A 25577-nucleotide genomic window follows, 5' to 3' on the forward strand; every position below is an offset into this window, starting at 1 on the left:
CTTTCTTACTTGTGCCCCAGGGACCTCTTGGAGCCTTCACTTTGTTTCCTTCAGGATTTTACTTGATTCCAGTCCATTTTCTAGTTAGCCTCATTCTTCCCCTTGACTGGTCTATTTAAGCATGGAGAAGAGAAGACTGAGGGGAGACATGATATCTTCCTTCAAGCACTGAAGGGCTCTCTGTCATGCAGAGAAGGGATTAGACTTTTTTGGCCCAAGGGGGAAGAATTAGGAGCAACGGATGAGTTGTACTTTTCAGCTCTGTTTGAGGGAAGTTTTTCTAATGGTAGAAACTAATAGTTTAGGGCAGCAAGGAGGCACAGTGGATAGAGTACCGGCCCTGGAATCAGGAGGACCTGAGTTCACATTCAACCTCAGACACTAGGTGTATGACCCTGGGCAAGTCACTTAACCCTGAGCCTCCCCCCACACTCCCCCCCCCCCCAAAAAATAAAAGAACTGATGGTGTTAGCATTCTCTGTCACTGGAGGTCTTCATGTACAAGTTGGAAGACCACTTTTGAGATATCTTGTAGAGAGCATTCCTGCTGAGATAAGGGTTGGACTAGACACTTCTGAGCTAGAAGGAACCTCGGAGTCCATCAAGTCCAACCCCTCCTCATTTTAAAGTTGAGGAAATTGAAACAGAGAGAAGTTAAGTGACTCACTCAGGGTTATACAGCTAGTAAGTAGATGCGTCAGGACTTGAACTCAGATCTTTCTGACTCCCAAGTCCAATGCTCTGTCTCTTTTGCCAGTTAGCTACCTCAGGACTTCATGAGGTTTCCTTCCATTGATCTTCCCTTTCTCTGAGTGAGGCAGTCTGTTTCTAATCAGGTCTTTAATGGAGAAATCCCAGGAATGGCCTTAGTGATAGAATCTTCTATTTAAAGGGTTCCTTAGCTGGTGATGAGACCGGAGCATGAGATGAGCTTAGGGGCAGCACAATGGATTGGGTGATTCATATAAACCAGTTCAGGATTCTTCCATGGTGAAAGGCAGCTTGTTCTCCACACGCCTGTGCTGGCTTCTGCTGCCTGAGTATGGGCCTGGGCTCATGTCTCCATAGTCCATTTTTCTTTAGGATTCTCCCTTCCTTTCAGCACTCTTTCTTCCCATGGGATCTGCTGTTAAAAACCTTGTCCCTAGCCACCGTCACAGTTCTGATGCTAGAGGAATGAAGACCAGGCTTACAGCAGAGTGAGAAGGGGGTGGAGAATGGGGCCATCTCTTGAAGCTCCTATGATGCCCAGGTGAGGCTGACTGAGATGTAAACATTTCTGGCTAAATTCTCCTGGGTACACCTTGCCATCCCACAGCAGAACTCGATGAGAATCCTTTCTTTCTTCTTCACCTGGGTTGACGTTTTCCCTTTGCGAGGCTGCACTGTTCCTCCCCTTTTGAGCCTAATACCACCTTGTCCAGAACAAAACTGTCCAGTTCATCTTGATTCTTTAGCTATGTCCCTTTGGGGAATGGACAGCTGATGTCTGTGATTGAATTTTCTAATCCCTTGCTCAAGGGGCCTTATGAAAATGGCAGGTTGTAGGCCTAGGATGCCCAGCAGCTAGGTAGCACGGTGGATAGAGCGCTGGGCCTGGAGTCAGGAAGACTCATCTTCACGAGTTCAAATCTGTCCTCAGACACTTCCTAGCTGTGAGACCCTGGGCAAGTCACTTCACCCTGTTTGCTTCAATTCCTTATCTGTAAAATGAGCTGGAGAAGAAAATGGCATACTGCTCTAGTATCCCTGCCAAGAAAATCCCAAATGGGGTCACAGAGACATGACTGAAAAATGACTTGACTTAGATCTAGGATTCCTTCCTCCCAACTTGACCTTGAACTTGTGCTTAAAGCTGATCTTCCAGCCAATACTTCACTAACTTAGCCTACCATATTTTCCAGGGTTTAGCTTGCCAGTATATGAGTGTCATGATAAAGAGTCCAAGTCCTCATTAAATTCACAGCCTTCTTGTTCCTGTCTTTGTCCCTTGCATACTGTGTGGCTCAGGGGAAAACCCCTCCAAACCAAAGGGGTTTCTTGTTTGTCTGTGGCTAGGTAGGTCCTACCTGGCTGGAGATATGACCTTTTCACTAGCCCTGATATTTCCATACTATTCATGTGTAGCTTTCCTTAGGCATAGGGCTAGCTGTTTGGCCCAGTGGGCCTCATCAGTGGTGCTGATAAGGCTGAAGCCTGGCCCATTGACTTTGCATAGAGAAGACCTCTGTTATGGCTAGAGACAATACTGATATTCCTAGCCTTGGCCTTTTTGTACTCCAGACGAATGCTCTTGATCACTCGAGGTCCTAGGATGTGGCCGTCCTTGAATTCTGAAGGCTCAGAGCACATGGCCCACTCATGCTGGGTAGCATCATCTCAGGAAGTAAGAAATACACATCATCTAGAACTTAATTTCAACTTTTTGCCCTTTCAGTAGGACTATGTTTAAGCTCTTTTGAAAATCAAGCTTTTCAATAAGGATTGTGTTGTTTTAAAAATACTATTCCCTCTTCACATCCATCCCTACCATATCACTGACAGCTTGAAGGGTCAGACCTGGTGTGAAGAGCCACCTGGTGTGAAGAGAGGCATAGTCAACTGCAGAAGGGCATGACCATTCTCCCTCCTGTCAGAAAAACCATGTTGGAGGCTCTGCCAAACCACCTCTCCTCCACTTCCCATGCCCACAGGCTCTTCCCTCCTAATAAAGCAGGTATGCTTAGAGGCCACGGGACAGGTAGGAGATTATAGGCTAGAGCGAGCCACATTCTCCAGGAAAAAAGGTGAAAAGAGAAGGTAAACCAAGACCAGAACCAAGTGAGATTTTAAGGTTTTAGGCTGAGTATGGAAACAACCTGGCTTAGTTTCCTTCAAAATCTGGTTGTCTCTGGATGTGGCTTCCTAGCCTCATCGGTCCACAAAACTGCGTTGTTATTCTGGTGATGGTTCTAGTTGTCTCTCACTATCGCTCTTCTGCTTTCTTGCTACCTGGACATCTTAGTACTTCACAGAGTACAAAGATAGGGGCAGCTAGATGATGAAGCAAGTAGAGTGCTGGTCCTGGAGTCAGAAAGCCCTGAGTTCAAATCCAGAACTTACTAGCTGTGGGACCTTGGGCAAGTCATGTCACTTTTTTTTTTGTCTTTATTTGTCTCAGTTTCCTCATCTCTAAAATAGAGATCATAATAGCACCTACGTCCCAGGGTTATGGTGAGCTGAGGTTCAAATGAGATATTTATAAAGTACTTACCATCATGCCTGGTACCTAGTAGGTGTTATATAAGTGTTAGCTATTATTATTATTATAGAACCCCCAGGTCCAGGAATCAGGAGATAAGGGGTTCTAGTCTGGGTGCTGTCCTAACAAATTACCCCACCTTAGGAAAATCACTTGACCTTTCTGAGCCACAGGTTTTTTTCATCTTCTAAAATCAAGAGTTTATTAATCAGTTTCCCTGCCTATAAAGGCTGGATACTAATGCCCTGTGCCATTTCACAGAATTTGGGGGAGGTGGTAATGAAAGGAAGCCCTCAGTGGAAGACATAAGAAGGCACTGGTTGATACTATTTTTCTTTCCTTTCTCTGCCCTCTCCCTTGGTATCATGAGGGCAGTGCCATGATCTACCCTTTGGTCATATCAATTTTTTCTTCCACTGACTGGAAGTTACAGGCTCTGATTTCAGCCCTTTGCTAACTTTTCTTGCTCCAATTGAAATGCAGGGTTCGGAGCACTGGGTGTTTATAGAAAGAGAGTGCTCTCAGCCTGAAGAGCTTGTGCTCAGGAAGCTGAGTACCCCCCAACCAGAGGAGCCCCCAGCCACAGTCCTATCAGATGACCTCTCCAGCAAGGGAGTCTCCAAGGTGGACATCCGGGTGGATAAGTTCAGAGTTGAAGTGGCCACTGAAGAATTGGTCAGAATGAAGGGGCAAGGGGAGACCTGCCAGAGAGGAAGGATGATTGCGAGTCCCGAGGACTTTGAGTCTGTGTGGGAAGATGGCATGTGTGCTCAGGAAGGCCCAGAAAGGACTTCACTCTTGGCTAGTCATGCATTAATGGAGAAAATCCCAGATACCTCCCAGGCCAGGCTCAGTAGCAGAGAGGCAGCCGTTGGGGAGCGCAGAGCTTCAGCCAACCAACCTGAGGGACAAACGGAACTCAGAAAGGAGCTTGAAGAATTCCATGCTGGCAGACAACCTTCGGTAACAGGGCCAGGGGCTCAACGAGAAGTGTCTGGGACGAAACCTTGGGACCCCCACTCTGAATCGCCAGCCTTGGAGAAGGAAGGTATGAAAGCATCTCCAGGGGACTCAACCAGAGCAGATTCCAGTGATGAGACAGAGACCTCCCCAGCAGAAAGGAGCTTCTACTTAAGTTTTGCAGACAAAGAACAAGAGGAACTGACCTCTTTTGTCCCTGAAGATGGGAAGGTAGCAAATCTGGGTGCCATCCAGGAGGATCAGAAAGGCCAAGTGGAATTGGAAGATGAGTCAGCAGAGGCTCCTGAGCTTAATTCTTTAGACCAAGCAGTCTCAAGTCTTGGCAGTAATACTTGTATGTCCTCAGAAGGAGATGAGCCCCCAGCCATAGATGTAGGATTAGACGAACTTAAAGTCCTTTTAGAACAACTGAATAAGAAAACATCCCTAAGTCACAAACCAACTAGCAATGAAAAGAGCTCTTGTGAGAGGAAAGGAGAGTTTCTTGACCCAACAGGTGGCACATACATAGAGGAAGAAATGCCCAAGACAGGAAATTCTATAGAAAAGGCTCAAAAGAACCCCCCAGATGAATTAGAGAACCACTTGCCAAGCAAAGGAAGAGTAAGTGAGTTCTCAAACACAGGTCCAAGGAGGGTCCTACAAGGAGGTATGAATGGACCAGACAGACAAAAGGAGGACCTTTTTCTATTCCAAGAGAGAAGGCCCTTTCATGTTCTAGAGGGAGACCCTGAGCTGAATGAAAATAAAGCTTCTACGATATTTCTTCAGATGGAAGGGATCATGATGAAAGACTCCACCCTGGCTTCCCCAGGGAATTCTGAGGCCCCAGAAGCTTGGGAAGATTCTACAGACCCACCACCTCCAGAACAAGAGCAGCGGTCCAACAATGGGCCCTCCAACATGGAACATCCTATCATCTTTCCAAAGACTGTCCGTTTTCCAAAGGGAAGTCTGGGGACCAAGGACTCAGTAGTTTCTGATGTAGCTAAGACAGAGGAACTGCCCACTACCAATGGGAAACCAAAAGATGGAGCCAAGCAGACCAAAACAGGAGACCTGGTGCTCACTCCCTTGGGAAGGGAACCCAAGCAGGGGATATCTTTCCAAGCTAGTGGTCATGAGGGCTCCCAGGAAGACATTAGCAAGACATCTGTGGCCAATAAAATTAAGATATTTGAACGAGGTGACGCTCATGGTACAGATAACCTCTGGACAAATGTAGGCGATTCCAGGGCCCTTCCAAATGAGCAGTCATCTGAACCCTTCCCAGGGCAAGTGGAACAGCAGCGTAACAAACTCTTGGAGCTAGGTTTTGTTCAAATTCATCCCCCCAATAATATCTCTAGCCCCAAAGCCACAGAGTTTCCTGGGTCAGCATCAGATACTAGTCACTTTATGGCTAAGCCTGGAACATCTGCAGATCCTAACAGAGCTGTGCTCATTGCCACTGAATCACACCAGGAAAGGGAAGAAGAGCTGAAACATGCATCTGTGGATTCTGGCTCCAAGGCCATATTGGCAGAAGCCAGGGTAACCAGCCACATGAATCCCTCTCTCCTCCAACACCTTGCTCTCCTCCCCATCTCCTTATGGAAACTGACTGCATGTTTTTGTGCTTCTTCCTGGAGCATGTTCCTACAGCTTCACACCCATCACCAAGAGCAGAGGGTGCTTGGCCATCTCAGTTTTTTTGTTTTTCATAAGTGTGACCCAGGTTTATACCTGAATACAAATAGTTGCCCCAGTGATATCCTCCCTTTGGTTGGGCCAGAAGTACCACCAGCTACTGGCATAGGCACAATCTTCCTAGCCTGGAACAGAGGCAGGGTGGTCTTGCCACTAACCATGACCCATCATCATCCTAGTACCCCTCGCTTTATCATGTTCCTCCTGTCCCGCTTGGCTTCGTTAATGATTGTCCCTTCTCCTGCCCCTGCTCCCCTCTGCTACCTGGGACAAGATGATTGTCCTGCAGCCTCTACCCATTCAGTTGCTGCTCCAGCTCAGTGTCAAGCTCTCTTTCTGCCTCCTTAAGACTAACCCTTTTCTCTAATTCAGAGCAAAACTCGGGAACCAGCTTGGGAAGAAAAGAATTTGTCAGGCTCAGCAGCTAAAGTTGCTCCAAAGGAGAAGAGCCATTCCGCTGGGCCCCAGGCTGCCCAGGTCTCTGCCATTCATCCTCTCTCTGCCCGCCCACCCCCCTTACTGAGCCATAACTGTACATGCTTTAGCCTAGGCTCCCCCACTCCTGTCTGTCTGTCTCCAGCTTGGAATCAGATCTCTCATACCTCTCAACCTCGCAGAAACTTCATAGACAGGGGCTCAGTTGGTCCATCCAGCCCCATTTGCAGGGTGGTCTTGAGAACCTCAATCTCTGAAGAGACTGTTCCTTTGGGCTGAATTTGGAACTTCCAAATGTCCGAGACCAAATCAACCAGAAATGTTTTGTCGCTATTTGTATTCTTTAAAAGCAGACTTGGAATAGAAGGAAGTGAAGCGGGTAGAACTGTCTGTGTGGACTCTAGCCTCTAATGGGTTGGGCCAGTTGAGAGGTATGTATGATAGGCAGGAGGGGCCTATTTCCCCACTGTGCTTGTCAATTACACTGATGGCCCATGGTCTCAACCCTCCAAGGGGGCTGAGGGTTGAGCTTGGCAGTGCACCTCATTCTCCTTGTAGCTCTCAGCTAAAGGTACCCAGCTTCATTTTGCTTCATGCCTAGAGTAGAAAATAAGGGTTCCTGCTCCAAGGAGAAGGAGGAGTTAAAGAAATTGTATGCTAGGGCATGGTGGGTAATAGCATCCCATGCTCCACAATGAGCCCAGTGGAATTGACAAGTCAAATTTGCTTCCTCTCTGTTATTCAGAGCCGGCTCCAGACTCCTTGCCTTCTCCCTCCTTGTGGACTCTTTTGCCGTTTTGCAACACTGGACTTACTTCATGTCAGGGCCTGGCATCTGAGCTGCCATCCGTGTCCCTTGCACAAAGCTGCTTCTAATGAGCTCCAAGAGCCAAATCTTGGACGGGGTCTCTCATCCAGGGTGGACATACAGGCTGGGCTGTTTGCTTTTTACTTGCTTCTGCCTTAAATGCCTGAGCGGGACTTTGCAGCCCCTCCATGGAGCTCTTGGGAAGGTTATGGTTTTCTTGGCTTGCATTGTGATTTCAATGACACTTTCTTGGGACAATTCATTCCCTACTGTCAACCTCCATCTTTTGGACATTCACATGTGCTCTGACATTCACCCTCTTGATTTTTGTCTCTCTCCTCTGTGTTCCTTGGCTTTCACCTGGTGTTTAGAGAGCAGGGCTGAGGGAGGGCTCAGAAGACAAAGTCAAACCCCCACGTCCCAAGGCCCCAGAGAGCGACCCAGGAGATGAGGACCAGGACCAGGAACGGGACTCGGTCTTCCTGAAGGACAACCACCTAGCCATCGAACGCAAGTGTTCCAGCATCACCGTCAGCTCCACATCCAGCCTGGAGGCAGAGGTGGACTTCACAGTGATCGGCGACTACCATGGCACTGCCTTTGAGGACTTCTCCCGTAGTCTGCCCGAACTTGACCGAGATCGGAGCGACTCCGAGGCCGAGGGGCCAGTATTCCCACGGGACCTTGACAAGGCAGCCCCCAGCCAGGATGAAGAGTCTAAGGCAGCGAGTGAAGCCCTAGAACGAGGGATCTGCCCCACCCCTGACATGCCCCACTTTGAGGTATGGTGGGGAGCCATAAGCATCCTTGTCCATCGTGAGTCCTCTCGTTGTCTCTCACCGTGACCCCTGTCCTGGCACTGCATGTTTCTGGGGCCACTGTGGAGACGGCTGGACAGTCCAGAGTTGCCTTCTTCTCTTGGAGCATTATCTTGTATTGCATGACTGTCCCCAGCCCCCTCCACTGCATGGATTTGTGTTAGCATGTTTGCTGAGTTAAAGGCTTGTTGAGAATGCCACACTAACTCATTATTGTTTCATCTTGTTGCATTGGTCTTGACAACACAGGTCTGACCATGGCTGGATGGGGGGGTGGAGGGTCTCTAGGGGTTTCTCAGCCAAGGCTTTACTCTCTTCTGGGCACGATGGTCATCAGCAAGCATGCCTTTTGCAGAGCCTGATTGCTTCTTAGACCATGTCCAAGAGTCATGGTCCCTGGGCTGGAGAAAACATGACTCAAGGAGAGGCTTCCTGGAGAATGGCCTTTGTTTTCAGCTCATGGATGAGGGTCTGGGGAAATGAAAGTAGATGGTGTAGTGTAGCAAGAATGAGCCCTGGGCTTGGAATTGAAGGCTCTGAGTTCAGACTAGCTCCATCTCTGACACTTAGAAGCAATGTGACCTTGGAAAAATCATTTAACTTTTCTGAGTCTCTGTTTCCCCTATAAAATGAGGAAAGGAAGCAGGGCATTGTGGGGAGAAGGCCAGCTTTAGAGTCAGGAAGACCTGGGGTTTGAGTTCTTTTTCTAACACACATTTGCTGTGAGGCAGCAGGCGAATCACAGCCTCTCTGTGTCCCAGGCTGCCCTCTAAGACTATGTTAACAAAAAATCTCTTATCTGTGTTATTGGGAAGAATTCTCTCTGCCTGTGAAATCAGAGGTTGGCCTCCCTGGCCCCCTCCCCCCTGCTCTGCCTGTCATAGAATGGTTCTTAGGATTACAGCGGACAACATACACAAGGTGTTTTTTTTTAACCATAAAGCACAGTGTCAATGGATGAAATACTATTACTTCTAGACAAGAATAGGAGGGTAGGGGAGTTGGGTATGGGGATGATGGGAGGGAGGTGCTGGAAAGGATCTGAACGGGCTGGTCTTTGCTTCCTCTCCTGGATTACATTATCTGTAATTATTTCTCTGTTGGCTAGTGCAGATGAGTGTCTAGCTCCTGTGAGCTCATTATTAAACTGGGTTCTGAAGGATAATAGGGGAAGAGCTCATCGTGTAGCTGGGGAGATAAGGCCAGGAAACAGCCTGAGAAGGGTTTGAAGGCGATTGAAAACGACTTGACTCCTTATAGATGAAGTACAGGTAGGCCAAATAAAGGTGTGTGGAGGGCAAGGTTAGTCAGGGTAGGCTTCCTGGAAGAGGTGGCGGAGGAACCCAGTAGGGACTCTCCAGCCTCTGGCTTTCTTGGGTTCCTGGAGTTGTTCATCACTCCCTCTAACTTTGGTATTTAAGCTCATTGGTAGAAGGCATGTTTTGGAAAGGAAAGAGCTTTAGCATAGGACAGGGGAATTTAGGGGTAGGGTACAGTTTTAGGGCTTAGGAGTATCCCGGCTAGAGGATACTTAGGACAGGGTGGAGCTAGGCAAAAAGCACTAGACAGGGAGATCTTGGACAGATCCTTTTCCTTCCTAGGGGCCTCAGTTTTCCCCCACTGTAAAATGAACGATTTGGTTGGACAACTTGACCTCTAGTAGATAGAACATTGGACTTAGAATCAAGAAGACCTAAGCTCCAATGTTGCCTCAGATGCTTACTAGCTGTGTGGACTTGGGCAAGTCACTTAGCCTCTGTCTGTCTCAGTTTCATCTATAAAATACCTCCCGGTATTATTGTGAGAATAAGATGAGGTCACATTTGTAATGCGCTTTGAAAAACTTAGAGCGTTCTATAAATGCTAGATATAATATTATACTCATTATTACTTAAAGTCCCTTGCAACTCTCAATCTGTGATCCCAGGATTTGCCCAAAGGGGAGAGCTGGAGTAAATGATCTCCAGGCTCCTTCTGATCTCCAACAGTTTACAATGGATCTTACGAGAAATATAGGAGATTGTGAAGTGCAGACAGAGCCCTGAAGGGGGCATTGGGGGTGAGAGACGTCAAGAGGAGCTGGCTTCTAGCCCTGGCCTTGCCATTGGCTCATTTGTGTCATTGTCTGGCAGGATTGTAGATTGTAGAGCTGGAAAGAAACTTAGAAATCCAGTCCAAACTCTTCATTTTATAGAGAAGATCGAGGCCCAGAGAAGATCACCCAGGTTGTAGGTAGCAGAGTTGAGGCTCTGGTCTAAGGCCTTTGATGCCCTTGTGTTTTTCACAAGATTCACAACTGCCACCACTTCTTGGGCCTCAGTTAGAATGACAGCATTGGACCAAAGGGTTTCTCGGAACTCTCAGCTGTGAGATTCTGAGACATTCTGACCTGCAGTCAGCAGTACCCAGGACAGCTTTGTCTCTGGGCCCTGTTTGTACTATTTGCCACCAAGCCCTTTGGGAATTAGTGTGGTGTTAGGAGACCTGGTTTCAAGTCCTGACTTAGACACTTCTTAATTATATGACTGAGGCATAGCTTTTCTGAACCTCAGTTTCCACATCTGTTAAATTGAAACAACGCCTACCCTTTTTCTCTCATGGGAAAGAGGAACCTGGTAAACAAACTTAAAAAAAAAACGACTTAATTGCTACCTCTTGCTTTTATATCACCTGCATTTCCTACTATATCCCTCCCTCTTCCCCTTTCTGGAGAGTCATCCCTTATTATTTTTTTTAAAGGAGGTAAGGAAAAACACCTGAATGCTAATCAGCATATCAAGCAATCCTGATTCTATGTGCAGTATTCTGCACCCATAGCCCCCTACCTCTGCAAAGAAGGGTGGGAGGTAACATTCTCCTATCTCCTCTTCAAGGCCAGGCTTGGTCACGATGATTTCATAGCATTCTGTTTTGATTGTGTTGTTGTGCTTCCTGTTTGTGTCATTGTATGCGTCATTTTCTAGTTCACTTTGCATCCTTTCATGTGTGTTCCTGTGCATGAAAAAACACGATGTGAATGTGATGTGTTTTTATTTGCTGTTATTGCTGTATCAACCTCCTCTCATCCCCTTTTTGTATGGCCCATTCTGATTCAGAGTGTGTTATGACAAGCATGACTCCATGCGCCCTCCAGGCCACAGGTTGGATGGCTTCCCTCCTCCTTAAACTCATGCTTTGTCCGAGGATGAGGGAGTCGCCTCTGCTGGAGAAGTGGGTCGCCTCCCAGGGTGGGCTGGCTTTCCAGACCGCATTGAGAGCTACCACATCCTGGAGGCCGGTGAAGCTCTGACCGTGTCCCACAGCCTCCAGTGGGCTGGGGAGCCCCATTCTGGGTCAGTTGCTGAAAGCTGCCTCCCATCCCTTTTACTCTCACAGCCTGTGAAGACCGAGACAATGACCGTCAGCAGCATGGCGATCAGAAAGAAGATTGAGCCTGAAGCCGTATTGCAGGCTAGAGTCAGTACAATGGAAGCAGCCCAGGTGATTCACCCTTCCCCCTGCTCCCCATCCTGGCCCCTGCTCTTGAGAAGTCTCTCAAGAGGTATCTCAAGTAATTCCAGTAAAGCAGGGGGAGTGGGGGATCCCCTTCCCAGCTCTTGACCTCCTGTGATTTCATTATGATTCTGCGTGCATGTCTGTATTTCCAGTCAGCTCACAGTATCCCCTAAACTTTCCTCTTGTCAGCAGGTGGATGGGGGCACAACTGGGGGGAAAGAGATAATAACTTCCCACTCTATCACCACGGAAACCACCTGCACTACCATGGTAAGCTGACGTGGCCCCATCCTCGTGTCTCCAGTGGGGGCGAAAGTGGGGAGGTGACAGGCAATGCTGGATGTGCCTCTCAAGTCCCTCTCCTCGATGTCTCCCTCATAGTACTAAATACAGGGCATGTGGTCAAACCTTGTGTCTCTGAAATGGGTTGAACTCTGGCATATGGGTGGCTCTAGGCTTCAGGTATCCCAAGATCCCCTTCTTGGTAGGAGGAGGGGGCATACTCTGATGAGCCAAGATACCTGGAGATTGGGCACTTTGGACAGACCATTTTTTTCTATGCAACTAAAACTTAATGGGGAACATCTGTTTGAGTCCTTATCATTGTAGTCATTCATGCAGTGGTAAACATTTATTAAGTGCCTATGTGTCAGGCTCTGTGCTAAGCACTAGGGATCCAAAGAAGGAGCCTCCAGACTAATGGGAGGAGACAACATGCAAACAACTATGTACAAACAAACTATATTGTGGGATAACTTGAAGTAATCAATAGAGCAAAGGCATTAGAATTAAGGGGTATTAGAAAAGTTGTTACCTAAAAAGTGGGATTTAGCTGGGACTTAAAGGAGCCAGGAAGTAGAGATGAGGAACGAGAGAATTCCAGGCATAGGAACAATCAGTGAAAATACCTAGAGCTGGGATGTCTTGTTCAAGGAACAGCAAAGAGGCCAGTGTCACCAGGTTGCAGAATATGTAACAGGGCTGGGGTGGGAGGGCGTAAGGTATAAAAAGACTGGAGGGCCAGGTTATGAAGGACTTTAAATGCCAAACAGAGGATTTTGTATTTAATCCTAGAAGTGGATAGGTAACCACTGGAGTTGATCGAGTAAGGGGTGCCATGGTTAGACCTGAGCTTGAGGAAGATGACTGACAGCTGGGTGGAGGATGGACTGGACAGGGGTGAGATTTGTGGCAGGAAAGTTACCTCCTGACAGGGTTTACATTTACGTTCTACATGCCACCTGTGGGGACTTGGGCCAAGTCCTTTCCCTTTCCTCCTTCCCACCTGACTTTCCTCTCCTTTAAAGTAAATGGGTTAGACTAGGCTGTCTTCCTGTTTCCTGCTGGATCTGGCATTGTTTTCTGTGCTCTGGGCCCCCTTCCTAAATCCTAAGATCCCAACTCAGTCTGTGAAATCCAGGCTGCAGGAGTGGGTCTTTGATTTGGGCCTCGGAAAGCACAGTGGGATAGGAAAAGAACACAGTTCCGTCATGTTTAACAAGAACAATATAACAAAAAAACCTTGGACGAGTCACAACCCCCTGAGCCTCGGATTCCTCATCTGTAAAATAAGGAGTTTGTATTATATGGCCTCTGAGGTCTCTCCTAGCTGCTGTTCAGTCATTTCAGTCATGTCTGACTCCCTGTGACCCCATTTGGGGTTTTCCTGGCAAAGATCCTGGAGTGGTTTGCCATTTCCTTCTCCAGCCTGTTTTACAGATGAGGAAACTGAGATAAACAGGGTGAAGCGACTTGCCCATGATCACACAGCTAGTGTCCGAGGCCAGATTTGAACTCAGGTCTTCCTGACTCCAGGCCTGGCTCTCTATCCACTGTGTCACCTAGTAGCTAGCTCTGTAGCTATGAAGCTATCCTTATTCTTATTAACCAGAATCATGGGTACCTCCTTCCCAACCGCCAAAAAAGAGTAGAAATCCAGAGATACAAGCTCAGCCTCTAGCTTGTTGTGTGAACTTGGGTTAGGGTACTTGCCTCTGAGCCTCATGGTCACTCATCAGTCCCATTGGGTACAAATCCCTGCTCTGGCTGCCTCACAGAGAATTTAGGAATCGAGGTGAAGAATTGCTTTAAAAAGTTCCCTTTGTGTATAAGCAATTTTGAACATCCACGATCCAGGAACGAAGAGGAGGATGGAGAAACTATAGGTGATGGGAGCAAACTTATATCAAGGCTGGATTTTATCCCTTGGAAAATATTTGTGTTTCTTTTTAATTTTTAAAGTAATTCCTTGTTTTCTTGTTATTTGCCACTTTCTCCTAAACACAAACTGCAGAGAAAAAAAAAGTCAATTTAATTCAACCTAATTCCTGATTCAGAATTCCTAATTCCTTTGTAATATAAAGAGATCCAAACAATTTTCTTCCCCACACTTCTCCCCAGACACTTGGCTTTTGTTCCACTAGCTCCCAGAAGGTCCAGCGTATTGAAGTTAAAGAGAAATAGACCATAGTTCGATATACGGGAACCGTCTGAACAATCAGAACTATTCGACTATGGAATGGGCTACCTTGGAAGGCTGTCGCTGGTAATGTTCAAGTTAAAACTGGACAGCCCCTTGTTAGGGATGCCGTAGGGGAAAACCTACCTGGAAAGAGGGGCTGTTGGAGATAGCTGCTGTCCTTTCCAGGTTAGACCCAGAGGATTTCAGAACTAGAAGGAAGCACAGAACCCACTGAGTCAAGTCCTCTCATTTCATAGACTGGGAAGCTGGAGGTTCAGAAGGGAGAAATAACCTGCCAAATAGGTTCACTTCATGAGTTAGTAACAGAGTCAGAACTTTAGAGCTCAGGTCTCTACTCCAGATTACTTTCCATTTTGTTTGTATGTATTTTGCTTTGACTTGTCGGTCTTAAATGTTCCTGCAGTAGAATGTAACCTCCTTTTATTCCCAGAATTTAGCACAGTGCCTGGCACGTCATTGGCGATTAATAAATGCTTGTTGAATAATGAATGAGTGACCATATCATGTACCCAGAGATTCAATGCTACCACTGTTATTCATTAATTATTTGTTAATTAGTAATTAATAAGAAACTCTGTGGCTGTGAAAGTGTTCCTGTGCTAAAGCATACTGGTGCCTGTGGGGGAGGGCCCTGGGTGCCTGCCCACTCTCCCCTTGAGCCTGGCAAGCCCTTGACATCTAACTGTTGTCATTTCTCAAGGAGAACAGTCTGAGGTCTGGGAAGGGAGCAACAGCCATGATTCCAGGCCCACAGACGGTGGCAACAGAAATCCGTTCTCTTTCTCCGGTAAGTGATCCATCCCCCATCCAGTTCCATGGTCGCCAAAAGCCCAGAGGCTGGGGGAATGGAGTGGACTGCCAGTCCCAATTACCAGAGCCATTCCTGGAGTCGGGATCATTTCAGGCTCCCTCCACATCTGTTCATTAATAATTTTTTCCTCATATTAAGGCAAAATTTATACCTCTGTATCATTTCCATCCCTTGCCTCTAGGGCCAAATGGAAACAAATCTAATTTCTCCTCTAGTTGGACTTTCAAAAACTTGAAAACAGTGGTTCTTTTTACCCCTGGTCTTCCCTTTTCCAGACTAAACATTCCCAGTGCCATTAATTGTTCATCTTATGGCATGATCTCAGATCTTTTGATGATACCAGTTGTCCTCTTTTGCACATGATCCTTCCTGAATTTGGGCACCAGATCTAAGCACAGCTGTCTAGGTTATGGCTGCCACTGCCTTCATAGCTCCAGGGGCATGTCCAAGGCAGCAGCATGAATCTCTCCATACATGGCATGCATACATTTACTTTCAGAAAAGTTCTAAACTAGGAGACCTTGGTTCTAGTCTCACCCCTTGAATAGGTCAAGCGACTTCTCTGCACCTGTTTTCTGACCCCTGAAATAAAGTGTTGTAGTTGGTGATCTTGAAGATGCCTTTCCTGTTCTAAAATTCTAGGATGCTGGGGTTTTCATCCAATCCCAATGGGGAGAGGGCATTGTTCACCTCATTCTTCTCTTTGTCATTCCTCCTGGTTGGGCTGGGGGTAGGGGAGAGAGATGCCTCAGGGCTCCCTCCTTTTTTAATTTAAACCAATGATTCTCAAAGCGTGTGCCATAGCACCAACCTCAAATTGCAAAGATCGCTTGTCCCAGAGGGTATCCCCCAACTCTGACCCCTACACTCTTTCCTAGCATCCTTGTGGGAGGTCATGCCTCCTCCACCTAATGCCTGGGAATGGGGTGGGGCTTATGTCCCTTGCAGATCATCGGGAAAGATGTCCTTGCCGGTGCCTATGGGGCCACTGCAGAAACCCTTTCCACTTCCACTACCACCCATGTTACCAAAGTGAGTACTATTTAGGAGATGGGGGAGAGTATCCGTGGCATACAGAGGCTTTTTATGAGCCCAGCTCCATGGCCCTTGAAACAGTGTGGTACGGTAGAAAGAACTCTTGGTTTGAAATTGGAGACCTGGGTTTGAAGCTTGACTCTGCTATGTGCTACCTGTATGACCTTGGGCAAGTTGCGTAACCTCCTTGGTTTCCTCATCTGTAAAATGAGGATGTTGGCTTAGATGTTCTCTAAGGAACCTTCCAGCTCTGGATCTGTGATCCTGGGACTCCTGGGGAAAGCCACTAAAGATCTCAGGTTAGGCAAGATCTGCCCCAAGTTCTTCTTATGACCTTGGGCAAGTCCCTTCTCCTTTATGGGAAAAATTAAAAATAGGAGGTACTGGACTAGATTGGGTTGGGTGGGACTGGAGGGCCACATAGGAGGCAGGCATCCCTCTCTGTCCATGATCACCTCAAACACCTTCCCCTTTCATGCCCCTGTGCCAGGCAAAGGTAGTATTCTCGTAGCCCAGGGGTTGGGAACCTGCATCCTAAACTCCACATGTGGCCCTCTAGGTCCTCAAGTGTGGCCTTTCAACTGAATCCAAACTTCACAGAACAAATCCCCTCAATAAAAGGATTTGTTGTAAAACTTGGACTCAGTCAAAAGGCCATAGATAGATTTGAGGTGATCATGGACAGACTTCCCATGGTGATGCCAGTAAGCTAAAATTTAGAAATATCCTTGGGTTCAAATCTCATCTCTTCCACCTGCTCCTTTTGTCACTTTGGCTAAGCACCTTCCCCAGTGCGGGGCTTAGCCTTCTGACCTGTGAATGAAGGTATCGACTAGACAAGATGGTTTCTAACTTCTTCCATGTCTCCCTTAGACTGTGAAAGGAGGATTTTCCGAGACCAGGATAGAGAAACGCATCATCATCACAGGAGATGAAGACGTAGATCAAGACCAGGTATACCATCTGTTCTGCCTAGAACTCTGCCCCTTGATCACAGAACATCTGGCTAGGCTGGAGAAGAGGAGAGCTGAGGGCTGGGGAACTAGCCCATGTTCTAAGCTCTGATTTGGGAGCAGAGAGTCAGAAGGATGAAGTGTCAGTGCCAGCCATGGACCTGTTACCACTGTGACTGACACCGTTAGTGGGATTGATCACTCATCTTTTCCTCTGCTTACCCCTCATGCCCAAACTTTATCCAGTGACCTGGCCTTTAATCCCCAGAAGCCATAACTAGGAAACTGAAATGGCTTAGTTGAGAGATCCCTGGCCTGAGAGGCCAGTGAACTGAATTTGTTCAGATTTTAGCTTTTCTACTGACTTTATGTGTGACCTAAAATAAATTCTTTTCCCTCTCTGGATTAATTTCCTTCTCTGTACAAAGAGGGGTCTGAGGTGCTTTCTAGTTCTAAATGAATGTTCCTAAGATCCTTTTCCAGTGTCAGGAAGTAACTTACCTGAAATTTGAACAAAAATAGCAAGCCATTTTTCCTACTAAAAGAACTTACAAGGTACCCTAAGCTTCCTTCAAAGCAAATCCCAGATCATGAAGAGGAAAACTCACCAAGCAGTTTCCACTTCTTTCATTCAGTCTTTGTATATGAATTCAGCTCATTAGGTAATCAGAAATAGGCTGAGGTCCTGTAGGCAAAGCTAAGAAGTATTACCAATCTTTGGTCTTTTCCAGAGGTGTGCTGGTAAATGTTCAACAACCATCTCTTGGGGGACGGGAGGGGGAAATGTACACAGCACACTTTTAAAATTTAATCTGCATTATTAACATTTTCTCCATCGCTTTTTTAAATGTAGACAATCAGCAAAATAATAAATCAACCCCTGATTTGTAGCACTTGTCAATTTCTGATGTGTAAACACTCACACTGAAAATTTAATAATCAACTTTCCAAAACCAGTTCAAGCTGGCTCCAGCACATTTCTAGTCTTTTTTTCTTCCAAAGCTCTTTGATCCCCTGGGGAAATAAGACATATATTCAATAAGATACAGAACTGTCATTTAATTGGTACCTGCAGGGCAGAGCCCTGTGCTGGACTTTGGCCTGGTTGAGGGGAGGGCATGTGGTGGTCCCTACCCTGAGGTAGCTCCCAATCTCATTAGCATAGAAAAGTCCCTGTGGGCCCTGAAGTCTTTGGGTTTGGTTGCTGACCTGGCTTCAGCGGATGGGGTTCATTTAGGGATCTACTCTTCTCCTCTCCTCCCCCTCCCCCTGTGTATCAGGGGGTGTGGGTCTCTGGGTTCAAATTAGGGGTCATTCATATCATACAGTATCCTTTCCTTGTGTCCTAGGCATTGGCTTTGGCCATCAAGGAGGCCAAACTGCAACACCCAGACATGCTGGTAACCAAAGCCGTTGTATACAGAGAAACAGACCCATCTCCCGAAGAAAGGGACAAGAAGCCACAGGTAATGAATGCCATCTAGAGGCTCTCCAAGGCCCTTCCTCAGACCCCCGATTGCTCATTGTTTGTTGTTGTTGAGTTGTGTCCGACTCTCTGTGACCCCATTTGGGGTTTTCTGGGCAGAGATAGTGTAGTGGTTTGCCATTTCCTTCTCCGGTTCATTTTACAGATGAGGGAACTGAGGCAAACAGAGTTAAGTGACCCAAGGTCATATACCTAGTAAGTGTCTGAGGCTGGATTTGAACTCAGGAAAATGAGTCCTCTTGACTTCTGGCCCAGCATTCTATCCACCGCCCCACCAAGCTGCTCCGTGCACAGCTAGCATTCCTCAGTTTAGGGGCAATCAGTATCCTGGGATGCATGGATGACCTCGGCTCTGGGGAAATTGCCTGCTGTTAATCCTTCCAACCTTTACAACCTCACGCAAGTTTTTCTTCCCTTGGATAGGCTTCTTGGACTGGGAAGCAACATATTGGGGAATGTAGAAAAAGAGTCTTTACAGGTATAGAATTAAACATACATTTTCAGACACAAAAAGGAAAGGGAAGGTAAAGATGAAGAAAGGAAAATAGAAAGAAGAAGAAAACAGACCGTGAGGTGTCCTAGGCTCTAGTCCTAGCTCTGCTACTAACTTGTCTAAGCACACCCTGTGCCTCGGTTTCCTCATCTGTAAAATGAGAGAACTGGACTTGATGACCTCTAAGATTTTTTCCAGCTCTGAGTCCTGATTCTGAGGTCCTTTTCAGGTCTGCAGTCATTCCTCTTCCAACTCTAGAATATCTTTTCTGCTGTGTCTCCATCTAGCATCCCCCCACCGAGGCTCTCTTTTTTCTGTTCCATTCACAGCTCCCCTCCCCCTCCCCCCAACAAACACGTGGACAAGTTCTTTCCAACAGGGCTTCCCATTCTGGCATCCTCCCACCCCTGCTGCTCCCACCTGTAGATCTGTGACAGTTGCTTTTGCTTCTAGCTGCCTCTGCTCCTTCTTTGGCGTCCAAACTCATCTTTCTTCTCCTCCTCCTTGGGCTCTGCCATCTACCTTCTTTAATTCTTTCTTGCTATCACCCCACGCTGTGCCATCTTTCTCTTTTAGATCCCACTTTCTAGCGGTGATGCCCTTCAGGAGCAGAAGCTTTCTTCTCTTTATTCTTTATCCCAGCCCCTGCCACCACCCACCCCACCCCAAGAATCACTTCCCAGCCTAAAGAGCTCATGGGATGAAAGTTGTTCGTTCATAACCCTCCATGACTGGACAGAACAAGTTGGGGGGAGGCCAGAATCATAAGTCATTTTTAGAGAAGGATCAAAGGGACAGTGGAAAGAACATTGGGTCAGTGGTCATCAGAGAAGCCAGGGCTTGCTACTTATTACCTGTGTCACTTTGGACAAGTCACTTAACTTTTTCCAGGTCTCAGTTTCCTCCTCCATAAAATGGGGTGAGGTGAGATTTGAACCAGGTGACCTAGTGGTATCAAACAAATAGTTAACCTCAAGTTGACATTATGATATATTATATTTTTATTTATTTCATTAAATACTTCCCAGTTACATTTTAATATGGTTCAGGAATATAGATTTGACAACTCTGGTGTAGCGGATAGAGCGCTCGATTTGGAATAAGGAAAACCTGCCTTCAAATCCTGCCTCTGATACTTGCTGTATGACTTTGGATAAGCCAATTGGTCCCTCTTGGCCTTAGTTCCTCCCCTATCAAATGAGATGGCTGAACTGGAGGACTTCTCATCTCCCCTTCCAACTTTAACTCTGTGCTCCTGTCATCTCTAAGAGCCTTCTTAGCTCTGAAGCCTATGGTCCTAGTTGGTTCTGTTAATGCTGGGAGAAAGTGAGGCTTTCTTTCTCCTTCTCCTCCCATCTCTGGATGATACAGCTGGTCTTGGCTCCCTCCCCCATTCTCCCTTACAGGAGCCTACCCAGACTCTAGCCTACTCCAGACCCCGCTGGGAGCACCGAGGAGATTGTGGTTCCTGCTGGTCATCTGTTTCCTCCAGACTCAGCATTTGAAGCCTTTCAAAAGTGCTTCCAATGCTCCTACCCCTTTCTCCTTTGGGCACATTAAAGCAGAGGGATTGGTTGCGGGACAACTCTCTGCCCTCATTGGAGGTGTCTGTTACCATGACCACACCCCTGGCCAGCAGCAGGGCAGGGACACAGTGACCACCTACAGCATGAATACCATGTTCTCCTGCTATGTTCTACATGAAGCGAACCTTTGATCACAGTGGGGAGCTAGACACCAGCTGGCAGGATGGGACAGTGGTGAGAGACTTGAAATGGAAGTCGGGAAGCTCCCGTTTTAGTCTCACCTCTGCCACTGCATGTGTGACCTTGGGCAAGTCCAATGTGGTGTGGGTCTCAGTTGTCCACTGTTGGACCAGATAATCTCTGGGGTCATGTTCAACTCCAGATCCTGTGACTGATTAATTGTAGTTGATGTAGTTGATATTTTGGGGGTGATGATGATGATAATGATAACAGTGGTTTATATTGATAATATAATTCACATTTCTTTAATGCCTGAAGGTTAGCAAATCATCTTCCTCAAGAGCCCTTCTTCTGAAGAATCTCGAGTAAATTGACTTGCCCAAGGGCACACGGTGGCTTAAGTTCTTGACCAAAGGATTCAGAAAGGGAGGAACCTCATTTTACAGATGAGCACACAGAGGCCAAGAGAGGTGAAGGGATTTGTACCAGGTCACATATGCACTCACGCTGGGATTCAAAACTAGGGTTCTTGACTTCTAGCTCAATTCTTTTACCCTACAACATGTGTTCTTTACCTGACATCCATGAACTTTTAAAAAAATATTGTGATAATTGTATTTCAATATAATTGGCTTCATAATCCTATATATTTTATTCTATGCATCTAAAAACAACTGATGGCACAGTGGATAGAGGACCAGGCCTGGAGTCCAGAAGACCTGAGTTCAAATCCAGCCTCAGACACTTACTAGCTGTGTGACCCTGGGCAAGTCACTTAACCTCTGTTTGCCTCAGTTTCCTCCAACTGTAAAAATGGGGGTAATAACAGCATTTATCTCTCAGGGAGGTTGTGAGAATCAAATGAGATGATACTTGTAACACTCAGTATAAGTTCCTGGCACATACTAGATGCTAGAGAAATGCTTATTCTCTTCCTCTTCCCTGAAACATGATTCTGGGAAAGGTCCATCAGCTTCACCAGACTACCAAAGGGGACCATGAAACAAAAAAGGCTGAGAAAGCATCATGACACTTCTCTGTGATCCTGGGAGAATGGTTACAAACGGAGCATAGGAGCCACCTGGGCCTCTTTGCTCAGCCAGGAAGGAGAAGGTCAGAGTTGGGAAGGTGGCAAAAAAATAGCCAGAAATCATTAACTAGTTTTGTCCTTTTTTTCTTTTTCTTTTTCTCTTTCTTTTCTTTCCTTTGTTTCTTCCTCTCTCTCTTTTTTCTTTTTCTTTCTTTCTTCCTTCCTTCCTTCTGTTCTTTCTTTTTTTCTTTGTTTCTTTCTCTCTCTCTTTCTCTCTCTCTCCCCCTTCCTTCCTTCCTTTCTTTCTTTCTTTCTTTCTTCTTTTCTCCTCTGATCTCTCTCTTTTCTTTCTCCTCACACTGGACCTCCAGGAATCTTGACCCCTGTGCAGAGAAGTTGGCATTTCTATTCAAACCAACTTGGAGAGCAGTTAAGGAGAGGGCCTTCACACTGGATTCCGCGACTAGACACAGACAACCCAGCTGCAATGTTCCGTCCCTGCTGAGAGACTACAAAGGAAGAGCATATATATGTATAGATATATATATATAGGTATATACATATATATATATATACACACACAGCAAACAGAACATAGCCTTGCACTGCTACAGAAGTTGGGGGGAAAGAAATCAAACCAACGGCTAAAGCAAAACAACCAACCACCTACGTTCGCCTTTGCAGACAAAAAAAAATTGATGGGATTTTTAAGAAAAAAAGAAAAGGAAGGAAAAAATACTACCATGATAAACAGAAATAAAAGCCAGACCCCTCGTGATATCGCAGCTGCACAGCAAGCCGCAGGCTCTGCGTATCCCATCTCGCGAGGACTCGTGTGTGAGCCACTCCTTCTTTTCCAACATCCGTCACCCATGTATGAGGGGACATGCTTTGCAACAAAGCAAGCGTCATAGAAGCTCCAACAAGAAAAATGTTTGAAAGAAGGAAAGAAGATCTCCACTGACAAAAGGAAGGAGTTCTTTCTTCCTGGACTCCGTGGCTAGTATCCACACCCCAATCTTCTCCCTCCCCCAAACTCATGCTAGTCTCGACGTACTCTCTCACCGCCATTGCTCCACTCTCTTCCTCTCTCCTCTCCTCGTTGCCCCCTCACCTCCTGTGTTTCACCCAGGGCTGCCCAGGGAATTGCAGGCGACTCATCATTGGAAGCAAAGAATACTGGAGAGACAAACCCAAAGAGAGGAAAAGTGGACGCTGCGTGTCTGTGGCTTCTCACTACAATGGTGCAGCCCATCGGGGGGGGGGGGGATTCATACGGATGTGCTTTTAAGTTATGTATATTATATATAACAGGGAAAAATATTAAAATAAACAGTGCTGGTAAGTATGATGCCGAAGTTTTTAAATTATAATTCTTTGGTTGATGTATTCTGAGGTTCTTAGATCACACTGAAATTCCCCCTCCCCGCAAGAGGCCTAGAGTCTGTGTGCAGGTTCTGTCTCAGTGGCTGAAGGGATTGGTGTCGTGAAACAATGTGTGGTGTTCGTCTTTGGTGGGTTGGTGGGTAGTGAGGGGGCAGGTCCTGGGGAGGAGGGGCAGGGGTTTGGCAAGAAGGCAGCAGAGCCATTGTCCAGAATGTGCCAGTCAAAAGGCCTCACTATTCTCTGTCCCTATCCCTACCCCACCCCCACTATAGCCTAGCTGAATTCTAGGGAGGCCTGATTTTTGCTTTGGGAATGGAGGAAGAGAACTTGGGGCTTACCTACCCTGGGACCTCAGACTCCTTCCCTAGGGTATAGGCCAGAGTCTGAACCCCCTTTTAATGGCCACATGCCTTTTTCCTCCCTGACCACATTAGTGGCTGACCATTGGCCCTGATTCTAAGAGCTTGGTAGGACTTGCCCTGGCCCTACCTCCCAGTCTTCCTAAAATTCACAGTCTCCCTCCTCTTCATGTGCCAAAGGATGAGCCAGAGTGGCAGCAAGGTCTGGGGGGACTCAGACCCAGGACAAGAATTGTCATGGATCATAGAGGACTTTAAAGCTCAAGCTCAGACTCTTGTTCCCAAAGCCCAAATATGACCCAGTGACCTTGGACAATTTATTTAACTCCTCTGGGCCTCAGTTTTCTGATCTGTAAAATGAGGAGGTTAGACTAAATCTTTACCCTCCACGCTCTAAATCCCATTATGATCCAAACTGGGAATAAAAAAAAAGACCCAAGTCATTGCCTTCCTGTAAGAGATTCTGGTCCCCTTACCCTCTTCTTTCTGCATCTGAACTGCAAGCCTGAGAACAATGGAGCCCCCTAGAAGGTCCACAAAGAGCCTTTGAAGGAAAGCTTCAGTCCTTCTGGGCCATACCCATCACCACATCTGGTGTTTAGGCTTTCCATTGGCTACTGGCTGAGGTTCAGTGAAGTCAGGGCCAGGGCTGGGTGACCCCCTCCAAGTGGGCTGCCACAGGGTAGGGCATTAGGGGAGAAATGCCCCCACTGCACTTTAAACATCTCCCCTCACTTCACTCCCCAAACACATTTAAATTCTATTTATCCACCTTCACAGAATCTCAGAGCTGGAAAAGATCTCGGAGGCAATCAAGTTTTAATCCTGACCTGAACAGGAACCCCTTTTTCATCCTCCCTGACAAATAGGGGTAGTGTGAGAGATAGGGAGTGCCAGGACAACTTCCCTTTGGAGTTACCCAGGTCTGAGCAGTTTCCCCCCAATCCCAACTCTAGCCGAGAGGTGCTGGGTGTGCTTCCTTTCTTAGCTTACTTTAGATGCCAGGTCTTTACCCCTGCCCTATCCCCAAGCACTCTAGGTAAGACAAGAGATTGGAGTGCTATGAGGTCCTTAGGTCCCACAGAGAGGAGGTGTGAAAGACCCCTTTGTCTGTGATCCAGACTTCCATTCCCAAGAAATGACCCTGGCCCAAACTACCTGTCTCAGGTTCTAATGACTCCCACAGGCCCTCTGCCTCCTGTGTGTGTTCAGTAATTACTCTTTCTGGAGGGGCTCTAGGGTGCATGTGATCACTGAGAGTTACAGGGTAAGTCCATTCACTGGAGAGCTACATACAGTCCCACTTTTTTCTTCCTCAAAAAGGTGGGAACCAAAGGAGCAGGTGTTTCAGAGGCAGTGAAGCTGCAAAATAAAGCCATTGGCTCTTGGCCACCCATTCCCTCCATGGAAAACATTGGGCATAGACTTTGCCTCTCTCTCCCCCTCCCTCCCTCCACTTCTTTGCTCTTCTCTCTTAGAGGCAGGGGAGGAGTCTAGGCATCAGGAGACCCGGTCCCACTCTTGGCTCAGCCCCCAGCTCACTGTGTCACATTCGGCAAAGAACTTCTTCCTCTCTGAGCCTTAGGTCCTCATCCATGAAATCTGGGGGGGCGGGGAGGGCTGGATCTGGTGACCCTCTGAGATTCCTCCATTTCTAAGATTCTGTGAAGCCTTCTGTTTTATTTCTCTGGATCCCTTCAGGTTGAGGGTGCGGGAAGTGTCAGTGCCTGTTAAAAATACCTGCAAGCACATTCCAAGACTGGCCTGCGATTGCATGAACAATGACACTATAAATAAATTATTTTTGCAGAAGCACCTTTGACCAATCAACTGCGACAGCCTCCTTCTTGTTCCCTCGCTAACCCCTGCTCCCTCGTGCCCCCCAGCCCCCTCCCCGCCAGTGCTCCGTGCTGTATGCGTGTGTGCTCTCTGTTCTTGTACTCAATAAAAGTGAAATAAATGTGTTTGATTCTGAACCAGATGCGGCCCCACCGCCTCAGTCTGTGACTCCAAGGGTGTGAGCAGGGTGGGTATCTGGAATAACAAACAGCCTGGCGAGAGATTGGAAGCCCCTTTGGTGAGGTGTAACTAACTCCCCAAACACACTGGCAGCCAATGTTAGATTATCAGCAGGATCTCACTTAACTGGAGACCTCCTTATTCAAAGCACCAGAACAGGAGGCAAAAAGCTTCCCAACTCTATGTTCTAAAATCCGTGAACTAAAAGCTTGCGCTCAGTGGAGGGGTTGGAATTGGGAGAAAGGAGAGGTGAACAGATACCTCACTCAATTCCTATTTATTCTTATTTTGCACATAATTCAATAAAGCTTGGTTTCCCAGCCTTCAACGGCTGCTTCAATCAGGCACTG

At 47.0% G+C, this 25577-nt stretch overlaps 1 protein-coding gene across 7 annotated transcripts in view; it reads left to right on the forward strand.

The window, feature by feature from the left end:
* Positions 1-25189, forward strand: part of EPB41L1 (erythrocyte membrane protein band 4.1 like 1) — a 104671-nt gene extending 79482 nt beyond the window's left edge. For 3 of the 7 annotated variants that reach the window (XM_036748891.1, XM_036748893.1, XM_036748894.1), the window contains 8 exons: positions 7526-7936; positions 11348-11452; positions 11660-11737; positions 14650-14736; positions 15709-15792; positions 16669-16749; positions 18098-18214; positions 21835-25189. In XM_036748891.1, the coding sequence (XP_036604786.1) occupies positions 7526-7936; positions 11348-11452; positions 11660-11737; positions 14650-14736; positions 15709-15792; positions 16669-16749; positions 18098-18214; positions 21835-21843 (972 nt within the window). In that variant the 3' untranslated portion in view covers positions 21844-25189. Of the gene's footprint in view, positions 1-7525; positions 7937-11347; positions 11453-11656; positions 11738-14649; positions 14737-15708; positions 15793-16668; positions 16750-18097; positions 18215-21834 lie in introns of all 7 variants that reach the window. The other 4 variants (XM_036748896.1, XM_036748898.1, XM_036748892.1 and 1 more) reach the window with 3 other exon arrangements.
* The last annotated feature ends 388 nt before the right edge of the window (positions 25190-25577 follow it).

Source organism: Trichosurus vulpecula, chromosome 3, assembly GCF_011100635.1.
Source record: "Trichosurus vulpecula isolate mTriVul1 chromosome 3, mTriVul1.pri, whole genome shotgun sequence".
NCBI lineage: Eukaryota > Metazoa > Chordata > Mammalia > Diprotodontia > Phalangeridae > Trichosurus > Trichosurus vulpecula.